General features: G+C 35.3%; 2 protein-coding genes, 1 long non-coding RNA gene and 1 pseudogene across 6 annotated transcripts; 1 reads left to right on the top strand and 3 right to left on the bottom strand.

Annotated features, from left to right (window-relative positions):
• Positions 1 to 1,337: 1,337 nt before the first annotated feature.
• On the bottom strand, positions 1,338 to 5,611 carry LOC127963561 (uncharacterized). Of its 2 annotated transcripts, none has more exons than XR_008154865.1 (6): positions 5,432 to 5,611; positions 2,993 to 3,125; positions 2,471 to 2,595; positions 2,204 to 2,356; positions 1,652 to 1,733; positions 1,338 to 1,514 (listed from the first exon to the last, which is right to left on the bottom strand). It is a non-coding gene; the product is annotated as an uncharacterized LOC127963561 (long non-coding RNA). The 2 variants fall into 2 exon arrangements; XR_008154864.1 differs by having other exon boundaries at positions 2,471 to 2,608; positions 5,432 to 5,602.
• Positions 5,612 to 8,458: 2,847 nt separating this feature from the next.
• On the bottom strand, positions 8,459 to 11,438 carry LOC127963558 (mitotic spindle assembly checkpoint protein MAD2B-like). Of its 3 annotated transcripts, none has more exons than XM_052563530.1 (9): positions 11,353 to 11,438; positions 11,065 to 11,133; positions 10,854 to 10,972; positions 10,655 to 10,726; positions 10,429 to 10,529; positions 10,247 to 10,341; positions 10,057 to 10,130; positions 9,606 to 9,698; positions 8,459 to 8,865 (listed from the first exon to the last, which is right to left on the bottom strand). In XM_052563530.1, the coding sequence occupies exons 2-9, from the start codon at positions 11,102 to 11,104 to the stop codon at positions 8,809 to 8,811; spliced, it is 651 nt and encodes a 216-aa protein (XP_052419490.1). In that variant the 5' UTR covers positions 11,105 to 11,133; positions 11,353 to 11,438; the 3' UTR covers positions 8,459 to 8,808. The 3 variants fall into 3 exon arrangements, with proteins under 3 accessions (XP_052419490.1, XP_052419491.1, XP_052419492.1); XM_052563531.1 differs by having other exon boundaries at positions 11,253 to 11,353; XM_052563532.1 differs by lacking the exons at positions 8,459 to 8,865; positions 9,606 to 9,698; positions 11,353 to 11,438 and adding an exon at positions 9,734 to 9,991 and having other exon boundaries at positions 11,065 to 11,346.
• Positions 11,439 to 12,184: 746 nt separating this feature from the next.
• LOC127963103 (small integral membrane protein 1-like) lies at positions 12,185 to 12,776 on the top strand. Its single transcript, XM_052562811.1, has 2 exons — positions 12,185 to 12,534; positions 12,637 to 12,776. The coding sequence occupies exons 1-2, from the start codon at positions 12,443 to 12,445 to the stop codon at positions 12,758 to 12,760; spliced, it is 216 nt and encodes a 71-aa protein (XP_052418771.1). The 5' UTR covers positions 12,185 to 12,442; the 3' UTR covers positions 12,761 to 12,776.
• A 2,223-nt stretch (positions 12,777 to 14,999) lies between these two features.
• LOC127964155 (leucine-rich repeat-containing protein 47-like) lies at positions 15,000 to 19,898 on the bottom strand (annotated as a pseudogene).
• Positions 19,899 to 19,954: the final 56 nt, after the last annotated feature.

Genomic DNA, 19,954 nt, shown 5'->3' with positions numbered 1-19,954 from the left:
ATGGGTGCAGTGACTTTGGTTTTCAAAAAACACAATGGACCAACATCAGCAGATGGCATTAAACCCCAAATCATCACAGATTGTGGAAACTTAAAGGGTTAGTTCACCAGAAAATTCCTCAAATAAAAACCAGTAGTCTTATAAACGCGGGGCCTCTTATAGTGGCCGGGGGCGTGGTCAATATGGACAAATAAAGGCCGGGGGAAGATTTGTGCAGCAGAGCCAGATAATGAACGTACACGCCCACTGCCGGAGTATTTCTCCTCGTTCTTGAGTCAAGAACCGGTTGCATTGGTTTTCAGATCACCAGTACACTGAACCGAGAAGCGTTTCTGTCGGACACGTCCGATTTGAGAGGAACTAATGATACTGCGCATGTGTGATTCAGCATGAAGCAGACTGACACAAAGTGCGTCTGAACCAATTCTTTTGGTGATTGATTCTGAACTAATTCTGTGCTAATGTTATGATCTCTGTCCTCTGGAACGCTAACGCTTTTAATTTAAAACGGGTTATTTAAAACAATTACTTATCAAACAGATGGAATGAGAAATAAAGGCCTGCCTCTAATAAAAGCCTGCTTCAAATAAAAGCCTGTTACCTTCTGCAGTTCAGGTAAAAAAAAGCCCCACAATTCTGATTGTAAAGTACCTTACCATTAATATAAAAGCGTATAACATCATTTTTAGAAGTTGAAGAAGCAGCACAAGTGGCACAACGTGATAAGGAGGGTGGATGATTAGTGATGGATACCTAATGCACCTTCGCGTGAAGTGGAAAACCCAATGTTTCAGTGCAAATGTAATTTTAACAACCATTTAAATTGTAATTAACGTACATTATTTCCCTTGAATAGCAGTGAACTTGCTTGCAGTATGATGTGCAGATTTTAGATGCTTCTTTTTAAGTTGTAAGAATTCCATGGAAGAAAATTATTAAGATCTAAGCTGAGTTTTGTTAATTTGCATTAAAATCTATTAAAATAAAATAAAATAAAATAAAATAAAATGATCTGGAAAATTAAAGCTTTGGGAAAGTAAAGTTAAAATCATCAAATAACTACTAAAACTTAGGGTCAAAGGTGCACAGCAAAGAAGAAGGTGGTCTAAAGACCATTTTGAAATCTGTCTCTCATTCACTCATTAGACACTGGGTAACAGTGTTTGTTAAACAAATTTTTTGATACAATTTTCAAACCACATATACAAGGTATAAAAAATCTGGCAGATTCTGAAATGACCACAACAAGGCATTTTATATGGTCTATTATAAAAAATGTATTTTCACAAAATTGACAAATTACATACAAATGAAAAAATAAATCCTGATTTGCTTGATGACAGTGCAGGGTATTTATTTTCTTTACAATAACTAAAACTGAGCCTATAACAAACACCAACGCACACACTCCACACACAGACAGAATCAGTACATGAGAAGGTTCTCCATTACTACACTCAGCATCAGTCGTCTCAGTTCCTGCCTTGACTGTAGTTTTACCAAGAGATTCACACCTGTTAGAGAGAGGGGTAGAGATCAAGTTCAACTTTAACTTGCCTTATGTTTATAACTTTACTCTTGAAACCTTTGGAAAATCAGTGTTTAAATATCAAATGATAAATATGAAAAATAGAGATGAAATGATGATTACTTTGTATGTAATTTGCAGAGTATTCCATCTGAATATGAACCAGCAGGACATTCCTCACACACTGTATCACTGAATTCTGTTCCTACAGAAACAAACTGAAATAGTTAACACACAATTAATTGAACAGCTCTAATTAAATGGTGTGATACTTATAACCTTTGACCTAAGATCAGTTATGTTCTAGCTTAAAATTTCCCTACAAAAACAACACTACAACTTGTAACAGTGTTCACATCTCATAAATTAACTAGTGACATTATTGTTTAGTAGAATCTGGCACACAATAATTTGCCAAATCTGCCTAATCGCAATTGAGCAGACTTTGCCAGATGGTTGTGCTATCAGTCACAAACAAACACTGTGGTAAAAACCTAACCATTGTTTGTGTGTCAGTGTTGCGTATGCAGTATAAAGCTGGAAAACTTTGGAACAATATGCAGAATTCCACATTTATATATTATAAATGCAAGCAATGTTATTGTCCTCGTCATCTCAGCCTATCAGTTTGTGTGGATAAAAATAGGTCATTTAGACAGATTGCAATAGACTGACCCGTTTGGTTGATGTATTGTCCAGGTGAGCAGTTTGAATGTTTAATCGCCTTTTGACAGTTTGAGAAAAAGTCTATACAGTAATATCCTGGCAGAGGTTCACAAACTGTATTTGATTTTAATGTACATGCCTTCTTTACTCTCAGCCTATTACCTTTGACACGAAAGGAAACAAATGAGTCAACTGTAGTCAATTTGATAATGAGAATTCAATAAAAATAAATTCAAAAACCACCATGACTCATTTGAAACAAACAGCTTTACTCACTTGGATCACATAATGAACAAGGCAGACATTCTATCAGTCCATTGGGGCATCAGTGTAGGTGTTCACATGACATGAATCACATGTTGTGCTTGTGTACTCATCACAATGTTTATGAACTCGCTTTCCTAGAAAATAAGTCTGGAGTAAATAATCAGAAAAATAAAAGTAATTAGACTTGAGTAGGGTTGGGTCAAAATACACATGTCCTATCAACAATCAGTATATTGATTCTGTATTGATTCTTGATTGATATTTTAATTTATGCCTATTTTCAGTGAAACCTATATAAATAGATATGACACTGTATCTACATAACTTGGCCTGCCCCAGATACCAAATGCAAATGAATGAAAAGTCCCCTAAAAAGTATAGTTTATGCTAATGAGATTGCACCTGTTGCTTTGCATAGCCAACAGAAAAACTGCCAAAATGGAACCAGGGGAAAAAAAAATATTATATGACCCCTTTAAGTATCTGACTTCTCCTGCATTGTGGTGATAAGTGAAGGACAATCAGACTTACCTTGATCACACATTGGGCAACACTGTCCATTAATTTCATATTCTGCATTATTGCAAATTGCCACACACAGCACGATGTTCATGATGAGAAGTAGCAGCATTGCTAATAGATTATTTTGCCTGAGCTGAAGAAGCTGAAATTGTTAGAAAGAAGAGACTTGTGTTAGATGGCTTTCAGAGAAAAATTACACAGACAAATTGTTTAATTATTAAACATGTCTTCAATGTGGTCATTTGTGCTTTTGTCTCAATTACCCACTTGCCTTCTCTTTTAAATCCATTATACTAAAATGTATGGGTATTATAACTAAACACCAAACATGTCTGTCTTAAGTTTTATTCATATTTCTGTTTTCATGTCTTTTTTTATTTTTGAAATTGTTTCGTTTCACATGATTCCCACATATCTTCATATTAAAGAGGTCAGTGTGTGTTCTTTTGATGTACCTCAACTGTAAGTCACTTTGGAAAAAATACACCTGCTAAATAAATACATGAAAATGTAAATGAAAGAGCAGTTTTGATAAATGTGGCTGGTTGATTATATGTAAAATAATATACAATGGGAAAACAGAAAAAGAATAGAAAAGCCGTATTCTGTCGATTCGGTCAGTGGGATCAAATATGTCACTTTTTTTGCCATGTCACTGTTCCTGTAATTTTGTCTTGCCCAGCCAGTCAGTGGTGGGCAGAACTAGTCTTCAGCAACAGTATGGGCTACTTACATATATATACATAAGATATACACTTAGCCTATTTATTTAATATTATTTATAAAATTATTAATATTGTTATTATTAATATAATTTTTTTTGATAATTGCAATTCTATTAAATCTGATTCTGAGGCAGTTTACTATGACTGGCTGAAGTATGGTCATAAACTCTGCCCTCTTCTTGTAAATAAATGCGACTTGGGAAATGGGAAAAAAATTGTTAGTACCATTTACTGCACTTCGTTATTTGAAGTGAAAGGGAAGTGAAAGTGACGTACAGCCAAGTATAGTGGTTCGATGCCTTGCTCAAGGGCACCTCAGTCGTGGTATTGAAGGTGGAGAGAGCACTGTACATGCACTCCCCCCACCTACAATTCCTGCCGGCTCGAGACTCGAACTCACAACCCTTCGACTGAGGTGCACTTAAGCAAGGCACCGAACCCCCCACTGCTCCCCGGGCGCCGCAGCATAAATGGCTTCCCACTGCTCTGGGTGTGTGTTCACTGCTGTGTGTGTGTGCACTCTGGATGGGTTAAAAGCAGAGCACGAATTCTGTATGTCACTTCACTTAAATTCACTCAGTCCTGTCCTCTGTGAAGATACATGAAAAAACACTTGGAATTAAAAAAAAGGACCCTCAGACTGTGTGAAACAAGATTTTCTTGTCCGATGAACCTCAATTCTAAGCATTACATTTGAAGGAAGCCAGGCACTGCTCAGCACCTGCAGAGTACCATCCCAAAACTAAAGTGTGCTGGTAGCAGCCTCATGCTGTGGGGATGTTTTTCAGCGACAGACACTGAGGGACACATTAGAGTATAAGAAAAGCTTAATGCACCAAAATATTGAGATAGCCTTAGCATTTAGAACCTTAGACATGGCAGAAGGTTGACCTTCCTACAGGACAAAGAATGCACACAGCAATAGTGGCTTATAGACAACTTTGTGAATGTCCATGAGTGGCCCAGCCACAGCCTGAGCTTGAACCCAATCAAATATTTCTGGGCAAACCTTAAAATGCGTGTCTGCCCCCATCCAACCTGACAGAGTTTGAGAAGAGGTGAGGTGAAGAATGGCAGATAATTCCCAAAGGCTAATGTGCAAAGCTTGTTGCATGATACACAAAAATACTTGAGGCTATAAGGGTGCTTCAGCTAAGTACTATAGTTAAATGAAGTTAAATAAACATGCAATGTACTACTTTCATTTTTATATGCAATTATGGTGTATGGAGTGTAGACTGAATAAAGTATTTTAAAGCATAAGGCTGCTCCATAATCCATCATCCATCCATATGTCTGTCTATATAGATGTGTGTGTGTGTCCCTAAAGCAGTTAATGAACTGGAAGTTTCACACATTACCAGAAAACGGCTTACATCTGAATTGAAAAATAATGTGGATAGCTCACCCGAAAATGAATAAAATCACAGCCAAGAAATATTCAGCCATCTCCCAATGATCCTGAGGGATCCTTCAATACTGTGGATTGTAACCGTTTACATTCTGTGCACAGAACATTTCTATCCCTGTCCTTTTAAATAGAATGTTGACAAATAGCTTAGTGACTAAAGAACATAGTTTGAATCTAATGTAATGTTAAAGCTGTTTTTAAAGTGAAATCTTTAAACTTTCTTTGTGTGCTTCCAAACTACATCCATTCTCACTTTGTTATTATGGAGCAGTCATAAAATTGTATAAAATAAATAAGTAAATTGTTACTTACTTCTTATTTCACTTTTCCTTTGGAAAATACCATGTATTTGATTTCTTAGTGGACCATCAAGTTTGCAAAAACAAATTAAAAAAATAAATGGCAAATAAATGTAGAAGTTGTGTGATGAAAAACAGACCTGGCAGATTCAGTGGCAATTTTAATTACCTTTATCAACTAAAAAAAGTTTCATGTATGAAAATATATTTGCTTATCCAGTTCTATGCAAAGCATACTGAGAACGAAAGTCCACTGCCAGGTTGTATGTTATTAAGAGAACTTAAGTGTTTAAAAAAAGAAAAGTATTATTATTTTGATGTAATTATTAACAGTATTTGATTCAGGATACTGCTGTTCATGCCAAGCTGGAGAGAGAGGTGTTGTAATAATGTAAAATATGAGAAAAATACATTTTTTATTTTTTTTTAAAGAGCATAATAGAGCAAAAACATGTCACTTCCCTTTTTTTCTAGAACATATTGACATTTTGCTGTGATGGCCTTTTGGTAAGTGTGATTGTTGTGATGTAATTAACAAATGTCAGAATGTATCAGTATTTAGTTCCTCTTGCAGTTTATTGACAACAGCGCTTGAGCTGCATATTTGAGTCAAACTTGATGATCATGTTCTGCAGCATGATTGGAGAATGCATTTGTGCTTTAGTTGAAGCAATGAAATCTGACTCTCTGTACAGAGCTGTGAATGTCTCACCTTGAGAATATCAAAAGCCATCGTTTCGAGAGGAATAAGTTTTTACTCTTCAATTCAATTTTAATTCAAGTTTATTTGTATAGCGCTTTTTATGATAAAAATCATTACAAAGCAACTTTACAGAAAATTATTTTTCTACGATATTTAGTAGTAGATTATAAGTGGTGACTGTCAGTTTGTTCGCATATGACAGGATTTTTCTGAAAAATGTATACAAGACATAGTCAGTCAGCCTTTTTTCTGCATCAGAAACAGGTAATATGTTTTGTAGCTTGGCAATGTTTCTAAGATGGAAGAATGTAGTTTTTGTAACATGGGAAATAAGGAACAGTAACAGTACATCCATCTAGTTGCAAATTGTAATTTACAAGATTCTGTGTACTGTTTTTTGGTCCAATAATTAATATCTCTGTCTTACCCAAATTTAATAGGAAAAAATTATAGGTCATCCAGTCTTTTAAATTTTTAACACACACTGTTAGCTTAGATAATTTAGAATTTTCATCTGGTCTCGTTGAGAGCTGAGTATCATCAGCATAACAGTGCAAACTAATAATACTACCAAGGGGCAACATGTATATTGAAAATAGAAAGGGACTTAGGACGGATCCTTGTGGCACTCCATATTTTACTGGTGATAAATGAGATGACTCCCCATTTAAATAAACAAAATGGTAGCGATCGGACAGGTAGGATCTAATCGATCTTAGAGCCTGCCCTTGAATACATGTATAGTTTTGTAATCAATCTAGGAGTATGTCACGATCTATAGTGTCGAACGCAGCAGCACTAAGATCAAGTAAAACTAGCAATGAGATGCAGCCTTGATCTGACGCAAGAAGCAGGTCATTTGTAAAGTGCAGTTTCTGTGCTATGGTGGGGCCTGAAACCTGACTGAAATTCTTCATACAGATAATTTTTTTTGCAGGAAGGAGCTCAATTGAGCAGACACGACTTTTCTAAAATTTTAGACATAAATGGAAGATTTGAAATAGGCCTATAATTTGCCAGTTCACTAGGATCCGGTTTTGGTTTCTTAATAAGAGGCTTGATAACCGCCAGCTTGAATGGTTTTGGGATGTGACCTACAGATAACGACGAGTTAATGATATTGAGAAGCAGTTCTTTGGATTCAGGTAACAACTCTTTCAGTAATTTAGTTGGTACAGGATCTAATAAACATGTTGTTGGTTTAGATACAGTGCTACATTTATTTAGCTCTTTCTGTCCTACAGTTGTAAAGGCACTGCAGTTTATCTTTGGGTGCGATGGATGAAACTGAAGTGTTAGACGCTGTAGAATATACATGCGCTATTGTATTTTAATGTTATCTATTTTATCAGCGAAGAAATCATAACGTCTTTACTATTAAACATTTATGGAATATTTGAATCCAGAGGCATCTGGTTTATTAATTTAGCCACTGTGCTAAATAAAAACCTTGGATTGTTTTGGTTATTTCCATTAGTTTGTTTTAACATTGTTTTAACAATATTGTGGATAGTAAGCATTTACATTCTGTGCACAGAATATTTTGTGACTAAATAACATAGTTTGAATCTAATGTAATGTAACAGCTGTTTTTAATGTGAAATCTGTAAAGCACTTTATGTGCTTTCAAACTACATCCAACCTCACTTTTTTATGAAGCGGTCATAAAATTGTATAAAGAATTAGGACAATTTCAGCAGTGATAAATACCGAGAAAATAAAAACACAATAAAATGAAACAGAGGCAAAAATAGTTATACTTACTTCTTAAGACACAATTCAGGTTGACCTTCCCTACTACTAATGATTTAAACAATCCTGTTGACAATGTTTAAAAAAAAAATCCAGTACCAATTTCCTTTGATTTCTCTGTGGAAAATTGAGTTTGCTAAAAAAAAGAGCAAATCATTTGTAAAGAGGTTTCATATTTGCAAAAAAAAAAAAAAAAAACAAACCTATGTGATTTCTGGTTCTGCTTATCCAGTCATAAATAAACCATGCTGAGAACTAAAGTCCACTGCCCAGTTGTATAAATTATCAAGAGAACTGATAGCCAGGCTTCGACTTCTACTCAGTTTATGTTCGCTTCTGTACGGTCTACAAAGCAAATCGAAGTAGCAGACTTTGGTATTACCAGGTTAGAGAACTGAGGTTTTGTTTAAACATTTTTGTTGTTGTTACTTTTATTATTTTGATGTAATGATTAACAGTATATCAAAAGAATGCATCAAAATAATCTTTGTGAATGAAAAAAAAAATGTTTAAATCAATAAATTAGAATTACACTTCTGATTGTCTTTGACTTAATCAGGGTAAACACATTAAAATGAGGTTCAGTTTGTTAACATAAGTTATGCATTTATTATTATGAACTACCAATGGACAATACTTCCACATCTCATTTTGTAAACGTATCGGGAGTCACAGAGGTAGAAATTGGCAGTGAAAGAACAAAAAATATATATTTAAAATAAAACGGGACAATTTCAGCACAATGAACATGAGAAAAAATTAAACAGAGGTAAAAGATTCAGATATACTGACAAACATTAGTCCAACTTACTTAATAAAATGCACAGTCCAGCTCAACATACTTGTCATGTTAGCAAAACCTAGTTTATAAATAGGCCCGTTGTCAGCGATTATAAAAAGTTCCTGCTTCCTGTGGTAAACAACTGCAGCTGCATTCATGTGTTTGCAGAGCATACATTTTTCTGTGTTCTTTCTTCTACATAGAGCTGCATCTGTTTAAAGGCAAAAAGAAAGCATTCTGTATAATAATGCATCAAGACAACATGTAACTTTCTTTTTTCACGAACACGTTTTCATGTCGTTGTGATGTATGTGTATTTATGTATACAAAGTCTCTCTATTATAAAAACAGTTATTAGTTTCTCTCTCCACAACAAATCCAAAAAAGTTTAGGCTTAAAAATGTAAATCCAAAAACAAATGAATTTAAGGTGAAACTGATGCCTACCTTTTTCATTCGAAACTAATCCAAATGTTTCCACATTTGCAATGTATCTGGATGCTAAAATGCCTATTATTTATTATGTAATAGGCTTTGTACTTCACTCTCATCTACATTATCCTTTGCATCAGCTAATGCAACAGAATTGTTGCAGATTGCAACAGATTGTACAACGGAGCAGTGCAACTTTTTATAAAATAATGATAAAGTTATTAACTGGTAAATGGCCATTTCAAATTTTTCATTCTGCCCGCAACTATAAAATTATATTTTGGTTCTGTTACAAATCAAAATTTTGTTTGATTTCAGTTCTTGTTTTCGTTCCTTGGACCGTTTCAGAGCCCTGGTATTAGTTCCTCATTCACTTTACTTACAAACTTGTTCATTCAGCTAACTCACTGCTGTGTCACATGTCTGATGATCATGTTCTGCAGCATTATTTGAGAATGATCCTAAAGCATTTGTGCTTCATTTGAAGCAATGAAATCTGACTCTCTCTTTACTTTCTCACCTTGAGAATATTAGAAGTCATCGTTTTAAGAGGAATGAGTTTCGCCTCTTCCATGTGAACTTCCTGCTCATCTGCTACAATCCACGGAAAATCCTGTAAAACATACACAAAACATAAGACAAGAATGTGAATTTTACATTTTCTTTTGTCCTAAAATTACAAACCCATATTTGGTTATTTTGTTCTGCAAAAAAGGAAATTTGGAAGAATTTTCATAAACAAAAAGATTTGGTGACCACTAGGAAGTGTGAAAACCATAGAAGGAACTATATAAGAGTTCACATCAGGTTTGCATGTAGAGTGTCTTTTTGTGGGACATCTGAGAATAACGTCGTTGTTTTTAGGTTTTCCAGCAGTTCACTTAGATATCCAGTCAACAGAGTGAACTAGAGACAAGAAAAGACAAGAGTAAAACAAATTATGGTTAAAACATACAGCTGCTTTAACACACCTTGATGACCTGAACTTTCTCCATGTTTCTTGTGGCAGCTTCCCTGGTGTGTACCAGCAATGTGAATGTGCATCCTACAGAGTGGAAGACAATACACAATTTAAATATAAATCTATTAAAACTTTATGTTTAATAAGTGTGAACTCAATTACTGGAACCGATCATTTTGTGGCAATGGCTGAGCTCCTACCTGGAGGATTATTGTCTAGAACAGCATCACATACGCTGATTTTTAAGATCATCGCTCTCAGCAGCTGCTCCACATGAGACAGCAGAGTCTCTGAGCTGACACAGCAAAACCCAACACACACTTATCAGAAAAATCCATGACTCCCACCTGGATTTTAAAACACTAAATCCACTGTCACTCACCTGATGGACAGCAGCGGAGGCTGTGAGATCTCAAACACAAATCTCTCCACTGGATGATGCTCTTTATCCATGATCACCAATACAACCTTCTCAGCCTCATTCTGCACAAAGAGCACAAAACAAGTCTTGTTTTCCCACTGTTCAGATGGAAACCATTCTAATCATATCGGTTAGCCTGTTTTTCTGTAAGTAAGTACATTAATCAAATATGAAATAAAAACCTCACCTTCTCTATCAGTGGCTTGACACAATGGAGTGTGTCTTGAATGTACTGATTTAACTCAGGATGACATGACATCTGTCAAATTAAACATAAATGGTCAAATTCCTTCAGCAACATTTTCTGTCTATTTCTCTTCTCCAATCGCATTATGAATTAGCAAAGCAGTGCTCGTTCGTACTGTCATCAATCTTAAAATCATTACCTGCACAGGTACGTTGTATTTCTTCCTTTTCTCAAAAATACCAGATGGATAGATCTCTCGGACATATAGGATGAGGTGAATGGCCACTTCCAAAAACTCACACAGAATGTCAGCAACAACTGAAAAAGACCAATATAAAAAGAATATTCACAATGACGTTATTTGAAAGGTGTACAGTGAATTACATTAACACACGAAGTACAAAAATTACCTTGGCCAAAATTAAGGTCCTGCCTCGTCAGAGTGGCCATACTGAAGCAGCCAAATTATATGCAACAACCTTTAATGAAAAGAGGAGCGTCTCGTTTATAAAATATCAGCGATCATGCATTATAGTTGCTCCAGAATTACGTTTGTGTTTAGAAAAAAAAAAGTAAAAGAGAAAACTATTAACGTTACTGTAATACACTCAGTCCGATTACTGGGAAAGTGTCTGTCATCCACAAATAAACAGTAAATAAACAAACATTTCATAAAACATTTCTCGAAGGATGTTTACCCTAGAATGATGTTTACATAGATGTTTACACTTTTCTTCTGTAACCGGCAAGAGAACCGCAGCGTTTTATAGCTTTATACCTGCTGCCACCTAGCGGAGCGGAAGAGGAACGCGACAACGAACCTGTGTTATAAAATAATATGATAAAACGGAACAGATGACTGCATCTTGTATGTATCTATTTATATGCAGTAAATAATTATGTCGGTAGTAAGACCAAAGATCTCATATAAACTGTATGACAACATGTAAAATAACTTATTTTGGTGCAAAATAAATGACACCTCTCTGAACAAACAATCGGCAGGTGAGAAAGACTATTATCTGAACAATCTAACCATTATCTGACATGTCTCCACTTCTTCAGGGATTTCATAAAATATTATTTATTTATTTATGTAAAGCAATTCATGAAATAATTATTAATTCACATGTAGTCCTGCATAATAAAACCCTATTTAATTCAGGGGACCTGACCAGCAGTTTATTTTCATTTAACCAGGACAGCATGTAGCCTAATTCAGGGATTTCGTTTATGACAGGCTGTGAGCAAAGGTTTACCTAAATGACCTTATGGACCTGCTGCTCTTTAGATATTACATACATAAGACTAATTGTATTTACTTACCAGTTAATGTCCTGAGAACCTGTGAGTATTCAAATTATGCTTTGATTCACAATGGATTTGCCGATAAAGTAGGAAAATAATCAAAACAGTCATTCAATCAGTAACTTACTAGATTGTAACTGTATAACTGCAGTACATACTTGAGTACTTAAGTATGCAGTAAATACTTACACAAAATAGCTGTATATACTATGTACACTGGACTCTGTACACTGTTTTATCTTATTTATTAACACTTTATTGCGGATTACTGAATTGCTGAATTATTTACAACTTTATAACTTTTCAAAACACAGCAACATCCATAAGTGGAAAGTAAATACAACCTTAAGCTATCCAAAATACATTTTCTTGAAGTGAAAAGTAGCAGGATAAGCCTTTGTTCAAAGAGTTTGCTAGTAGTTTCTCCTTTTTATCGGTCTTTACTTTGTAGCTGATTGAGGAGCAGAGAGCTGGAAGGAAATGGAGTCCAATGAGGCCAGTGTTCAATACAACTGCTGGAATGAAGACAACATGAACATGCAAGTGCTGCATTCACAGTCCAGACTGATTGAGTGAGAATATATTTCATATAACTGATGAACTATTTTCAGAATTGTGATTAGAGTCAATCAAATAACTCAGTAATAATGTCAGTCACATCTGTGCCCATATAGTCTCTATAACAGACTGTGCATCGAACGTCTTGGCATTGTAATGAAAGTGGCGGTGTCTTTGGCTGTGATGGTAGTTATATACATTATTGGATACATCACAGGATACTACGTTCACCGATGCTGAAGAGGACACTATATTGATGGAAATGACTATTTATAGAAATGGCTGTTATTTGAAACATGTATTATGTCCATTAAAGAAGTAAAATTTATAAAAATGTGTTTTTAAATAAATTACTTTTATTTTAACAGAGTATCTTAACCAGTGTTAACAAACCAAATACTTAAATTCAAAAACAGATTTTTTTTTTTTTTTTTATTTGAATGTCAGTGACCATTTCATATCCAAAAGTGCATGTAAAGCAGTCACCATACATTGCCTTTAATTTGCTATTACACCAAGAATAAAATAAAGTTAACAGTAAACACTTTAAAGAGAGGTTTCATTTTTGGTTAATGCCTTATCATGACTAACAAGGAACAACACTGTTACAGCAGCTTTTAGCAGTCTTTGTACATTTGGTTCAAACATTTGGAGTCAGTAAGATTACATTTTTTTTTAGAGACAATATTTTTATTTAGCAAGTATGGATTAAATTAGTCAAAGGTGAAATTTTGTATAGTAAAGGCTGCAGCTTTTACTTCACATGACTAAATATAAAACTGTTTTTTAAATTGTAGTAATATTCCACAATAGAGTTTTTACTGTATTTTTGATCAAATGAATGCAGCCTTGCTGACAACGGGAGACTTATAAAACATTAAAAATATCTTATCAACCACAAAATTTGGAATGGTGTATACCAAGTATTTCATCATTTTAAGTTGAATATTATTACCATTTTAAGAATTAAAACAAAACCTAATGCATTAACAATTGTTAGCAAATTTAAAATTATTTTACACTGTTTACACTTAACATTGCGTTTGACATCACTCCTAGTCATAGATGATTTTAATAGTATCCACATCCTGCTCTTCTAGCATTTGCTCAATAATTTCATCTTTGAATGGAGAAAACAAGCTTGCATTTACTTTGACAATCCATGCCGTGATCCTTTGGTTAGTATAATACTCGTCCTCCTGATTTTCCATCATTTCATTCACTTCGTTCTCATTTTCCATCTCAATAGCCGAATCAGAGAATGGCAGCGTAAGTCTGTCCTTAGCTACACTCGATGAATCCTTCATCCTTTCTGTCATCACTTCTCTGTCTCTGGCACTGATGTTACTGGGCTCTACATCCTGTGGCAGCCCTGCTGATACACCAGGGATCTTGTCCTGTCTCAGGTCTTGGTTATGAACCTGCGGACTATCATTAAAAACAGCGAGTCCATTGCAGATCAGCGGACATCCCTGCCTTTGTCTATTGAACAATGCCTTGTCCATCCTTAAGCTGGTGGACAAGATATTGGCTTTCTTCTCCTGACATCCTACTCCCCAGCTTGACACACAGGTTTTTGCACTAGACATGGAGATAGTGGTTATTCTTGGGCTGTGTATTGGAGGCAGCGAGCTACTCTTCGTCAAAGTCCTGCCATCGTTCCCCTTCGCCATTAAAACCTTACGAGGTTTGATAGTTTGATCTTTTCCATTTCCAGCCAGTTTCCACCCTGATGATAAATGGTAGGATCCCTTCGTTCCAATCAACTCCAGACAGATGGGTAGAGATGGACTGGGGGTCTTAAATGTCTCAAACGTATGTAAATTCTCCTGGATGTTAAGAGTTTTGCTAGATCCACTCTTCCATTTTGTCCCGTGGTCCCAAATGTCATTCCTCTGGGTCATTTTCAGAACTTGTTAATAGGAGCAAAATGGACAACTGTCAGTGTCATGTATCATGATGGACTGTCCTGAGGGATAGGAATCCTTCTTGCATCTCTTATAGACAGCTCAGACTTATTCTCCTCCTCTTTACATTTCCTGAGTTGGCCAGTCACCTGATCTGTAACCAAACCCGCAGCATTGATGTGCTCCACAGGCACAAACAAACATAGGATGCAAACAATGCTACTGTCACTTCACTAAACATGTCTGAAGATGTGCATTTTAATATAGTTACTGCAAACCTAACCTAACTATAAACTGAATTATGAGACTGATAAGTAGTTTAGATATTGATGCAGATGTCTCTCATCCAGAGGTTCAAAGGTTCTTATACAGAGTCATCCTGAGGTTAAAAACCTTGCTCAAGGAAGTAAACTTGACATTGAAAGATTTGACAGTGTACTTTTATATCTTACCCAACTGAAAGATTCAGCAAAACAGGGAAAGTGTACAATTTTTATATTTATTTTATTGACAAGGACAAAGTAACTTCAACAACATTAATTATATTAGAAGTGTAAATCTGTACACTGAGGTGGAAACAAACTTTTATACAAAAGACAGGAGTGTAAATGAGAACCATTGAATCCAACTTTTAAATTAATAGCAGTTTTAATTCGATGAGAGAGAAAACTATATGGAGAGTGGGGTAAATTAATTACAAAATTAGAAAGAAAACCAACAGCTGAATTTTGTTATCGGATGACAGTTAGATTGCTGATGTCAGACATCAGGTCAGTTTTTGATGGGTAAACCACTTTAAGGTTTCCATCTATGTCCACGACCTTCACTTGTAGTACGGTCAGCTCCGAGGAGGTTAGGTCCTCTGCAGGACGATCTGAAATCACATCCATCTCTTCATCTGAACCCACATCCTCCTTTGCATCAAAGGCTAATTTATTAAGCTCTGCCATTTTCTGAAATAGAAGCAAGAATAGTCAGTGAAAATGCATGAATATACGCTAATAACATGGATGCTGTTTTCCACTGTAAATATGCATAGCTTAGTAATGCTACTAACCACCATGTTTGTTTGTTTGTTTGTGTAATTGACTTTGAATGAGGATAGCAGTGTAAACAGATGCCTTTTTTAATTGACTTGGTACTTAGTAATAGCATAACTGCTAATGAATGCGGATAAACTGAACGCAATGACCCAGCTTAACGACTGATTTAATGGCACTGATTATTCAGACTGTCTTTTATAGTGAAATATTTAGTAGTTATTTGAGCTGTCGTAAACGAAGATTGTGCGAAAGTGGAACAGGTCATTCACAGGTATCACGGAGAAAATCTCACAGCTGCAATCTAAACCAAATCCTCGGTTTTATCTTCCTTGTCACATTTCAGGGTTTTCCATCACGTCAGGTAGTTTTTACAAAATTGCAAAATAGGATTTTTAAGTTTTTGCTATAAATTAGGAATGTTAATTAAACCAAACAAAAATGGACTGATAAAATCAGCAGCAGCCAAGGGGCTCTTGAATTGCACTTGTATTATGTGATGGTGCAATGCCTCCGAGACACTGTACACCGTGTGTGTGTGTGTGTGTGTGTGTGCAGAAAGATGAGCTCATTTCTTCCACTAGAGTATCAGCATTCAAAAGCTGTGCTGTCAAATAGCATAACAATGCTAATCCAATCTAGCACTCTTACAGACCCAAATCAGTGCCATATAAAATATGATATATTGAAACAAAAAGCAACCAAAATCAAACAAACAAAAACAAAAATGAACAATCCTACCCATCTCTTGACTACAGACACTGCAGTATTGATACTGGATCGAGGAATGATTTAGTTTTGATTCTATTGTCATACAATTTGGTTGATATCTAAATAAACACAAAATGCAAAATTAAATACATCTTATAACAGAATATAAAACAAAACACTAGTAGTATCTTACTATTATCAGTGCGTCCATGACATCTTTACAGATCTGCAGACTGCTGGAGCTCGTCACCTCTAAAAACAGCTCTTGTGTGGACCTCTTAATCTGCAGAGACAGAAGTTTGCTAAAAATGCTGTTTGACAAAAATAATACTATTATAATAAAAAATTCAATAATTTTTTAAACAATTGTCATGTGAAAAAGATTAAAATAAATAAACATTTGCATTAATAATATTGTATTTTATTTTGATGACATACTTTCAATGCCATTCTGGATAAAGAAATAATAAATATCATAAAAAAAACACAAAAAAAAAACATATGAAGCCATAAAATCAGTCGAGTTGATCATGCCATTCACCTTCATCATTTAAACCCTGAAATAATGTTTTCATACTGTACTTCACTTAATTTCCTTAGATTACCTTTGTCCTCTCGCTGTTCGTGATTGGTGGGAATGAGACCATGATCCTCTGAGTCAATCAAGCACGGGTAAAGATCTTTCCCATCAAGGAGTTGAAGGGATCTGGGATGAAGAATTAAAAGTTGGGAATACGTCCATGAAACGCTGAATAATGAATTAATTCACTGTGTCACAGTTCAGTGTTTGTACTTAGTGTTCTGTGCAGTCTTGGATGAAGTGCGATTACATGGATGAAATTACACCAATTACCCACAACAACAGGATAGGTGTGTGACAAACAAGGGATATTTTTCGGATCACTTAGAAAGGGCGTAGATAGTAAACAATGCCATTGAAGAGCATGACCTAGCCCTTTTACATTGAGAATGATGTTAGATTTTGCACAAAACCACTCATTTTCTTAACAGATTGTGCCCTCCACAGTTTCAAACTATATTGTAGACAAACGAAGTGAAGTGAAGTGACATACAGCCAAGTATGGTGACCCATACTCAGAATTCATGTTGTGCATTTAACCAATCCAAAGTGCACACACACAGCAGTGAACACACACCCGGAGAAGTGGTCATAATAATATTAATAATATTAAATATTTACCACTATTAATATTATATAATCAGGTATTCAATATGCACTTTCTTACTTATGGAGTCCTGAAACGTTTTGTCTCTTTTTCTGTTTTCTCTGTTCATCTGCTTCCTCCTGAAGCATCTTCAGAAGTTCAGCTGCCTTCATCTCCTTACGACCCAGAGGAACTATCTACACACATTGACAATACTTTCATATATATATATAACTCTGCAGTAGGTATGTTTTTTGGTGTTGCAGCAATACTTAAATGAAAATTATTATCATTTTAAATTTTTCCTTGGAAGTGCTTGATTGTGAATATAATCAGCTAAAAGGGTTTATGTCACTATATTCACAATATAGCATAAAATGTTTCTTAGATTACTACTTAAGTCTGTTCTTTTGCAGTTTGGGATCAGTAAGTTTTTTTTAAAGATGTTTATTATGCTCATCAGGGCTGTATCTATTTGATTAAAATATTTTTTGAAAAAATATTTTGTGAAAAATGATGGCAATTTAAAATAAGTTTTCTATTTCAATATACTTTAAAATGTTATTTCTTCCTTCCTGTAAGGCAAAGCTGCATTTTCGGCATCATTAGGCTACTCCATTCTTCAGTGTCAAATGATCCTTCAGAAATCATTCTAATATGCTGATTTATTATCAATGTTGGAAACAACTGTGCTGCATAATATTGTTGGGGACCTATGATATTTTTTTCAGGATCATTTGATAAATAAGAAGTTAAAAAGAAATTATGTTACAAACAATATACGCTACTAATCAAAAGTTTGGGGTCAGTATTTGATTATTATAATTATTTTTTAATTAATTATTTTATTTAGCAAGGATGTGTTAAATGGATAAAAAGTTATAGTAAAGACTTATATTATTACTATTGTTAGAAAAGATCTCTATTTGGAATAAATTCTGTGTTTTTTAATTTATTTTTTTACTTTTTTTCCATCAAAGAATCAAAGAGAAAAGTATCACAGGTTCCAAACAAATATTAAGCAGCACGAGTTTCCACACTGATAATAAATCAGCATATTAGAATGATTTCTGTGACACTGAAGACTGGAGTAATGGCTGATAAAATTCAGTGCTGCATCACAGAAATAAATGATATTTTAAAGTATATTTAAATAGGAAATCAATATTAGAAATTGTAATAATATTCCACAATTTAAAAATTTTTAAAAAAAAAAAAATTTTTTTTTATCAAATAAATGCAGCCTTGATGAGCATAAGAGACTCCATTAAAAATTTCACTTATCCCAAACCTTTGAACAGCAGTGTAAATGAAACCATCAATTATGAGAATGAAGCAATGTAACACATCCTTCCGTGCAACAGCCTGTGGCCTCTTAGATAGGTGCCGAATTCACTGTCAACACAAAAGAAACAACAGCCAGAAAAAAGACTGTTCATTTATTATTAAAAACTGAGGATTATGGGACTTCTCTGTGTCATTAGTCAGCTGGTGGCCTTGAAACCAGATTCCTGCAATTCACAAAAACTGTGCGGTTTTTAAATATTCATCATTCCTGCATTGTTTGCCGGTTATGCAACTAGTGGAGATGCTTTGATTGATGAGTTATGTAACAAACCCCTGGGACAGTTTAGACTGTGTCAAGATTATTTAATTGTGGATTTTTTACAAAAAGAATAATTATCCATACGAAAATACCTTCAGTGTATCTGGTGGCCTGGCGTCATACAACAGAGGAGCCTTAAGCAAGCCAAGATCATGAGTTGCAATGGTTGCTGTTGTTCTTTTGGCACAAATCTCATCGTGAAGTTTGGTCTGCAGACAGAATACATGATATTTGTATAAGCTTATATAAAATATATCTTAAAAAGACAGATAGACAGTACACAAGAGTTCTGATGGATGAGATATTTATTTAAACTTGTGTCACCTGAGCAACTAAGAATCGCTTGAGTGCATTTCCTTGTCTGAGGTTCATGCTTTTTACAATACAGCACACAATGTATGGCCGAACATCCTTGACGCCTGCAGAGACTTTGACTGTCACAGCCGTGGGTGCTTTGGATACATGCAGAACTCTGACAACCATCCTATTAAGCTCATCCACTTCCTCTGCCTCTTTTCTGCCTTTCTGCTTTGCACCGCTTTTCTTCTTTGAGATGTTCCTGACTCCATCAAGCTTCTCGCTCACCTCTCCATCCTGCTACTTGCCTCTCCCTTTCTCCCTCCCACCTGCCCTCAGGTAGTCTAGGACTGATTTAGTCTGGCAGCCATTCACCATCTTCTCAAGCCTCTTGTCCTTCAGCTTGTTCCCTTTAAAATATGAGGATCAAACTCTGTAGACGAGACAGATGTCTGATGTTCTCGTGGATCTCATGTAAAATGGGACATTGACTGATCTCCAGGTAGTTTAGGAGCGAGAGGGAATAAAGTCGCCCGTGCTGCTCTGGATCTTTTTGTCAACCGCTGAACCCTGAAGCACCAGCTCACGCCTGTTCTCGTTTTCTGCCTTTTCTATTTCTGGCCAAATATTCAATGAGCTGACTTCAGCCATGTTGTCCAAACATAACCCACCCGAAACGTGGTCGTGGACTCCTGGACGCAACCAGG

This window comes from Carassius gibelio, chromosome B8 (genome assembly GCF_023724105.1).
Source record: "Carassius gibelio isolate Cgi1373 ecotype wild population from Czech Republic chromosome B8, carGib1.2-hapl.c, whole genome shotgun sequence".
In the NCBI taxonomy this organism is placed as follows: Eukaryota; Metazoa; Chordata; class Actinopteri; order Cypriniformes; family Cyprinidae; genus Carassius; species Carassius gibelio.
The sequence above is the reverse complement of the archived record's forward strand: the minus strand, read 5'-3'. Positions and strand labels throughout refer to the sequence as shown.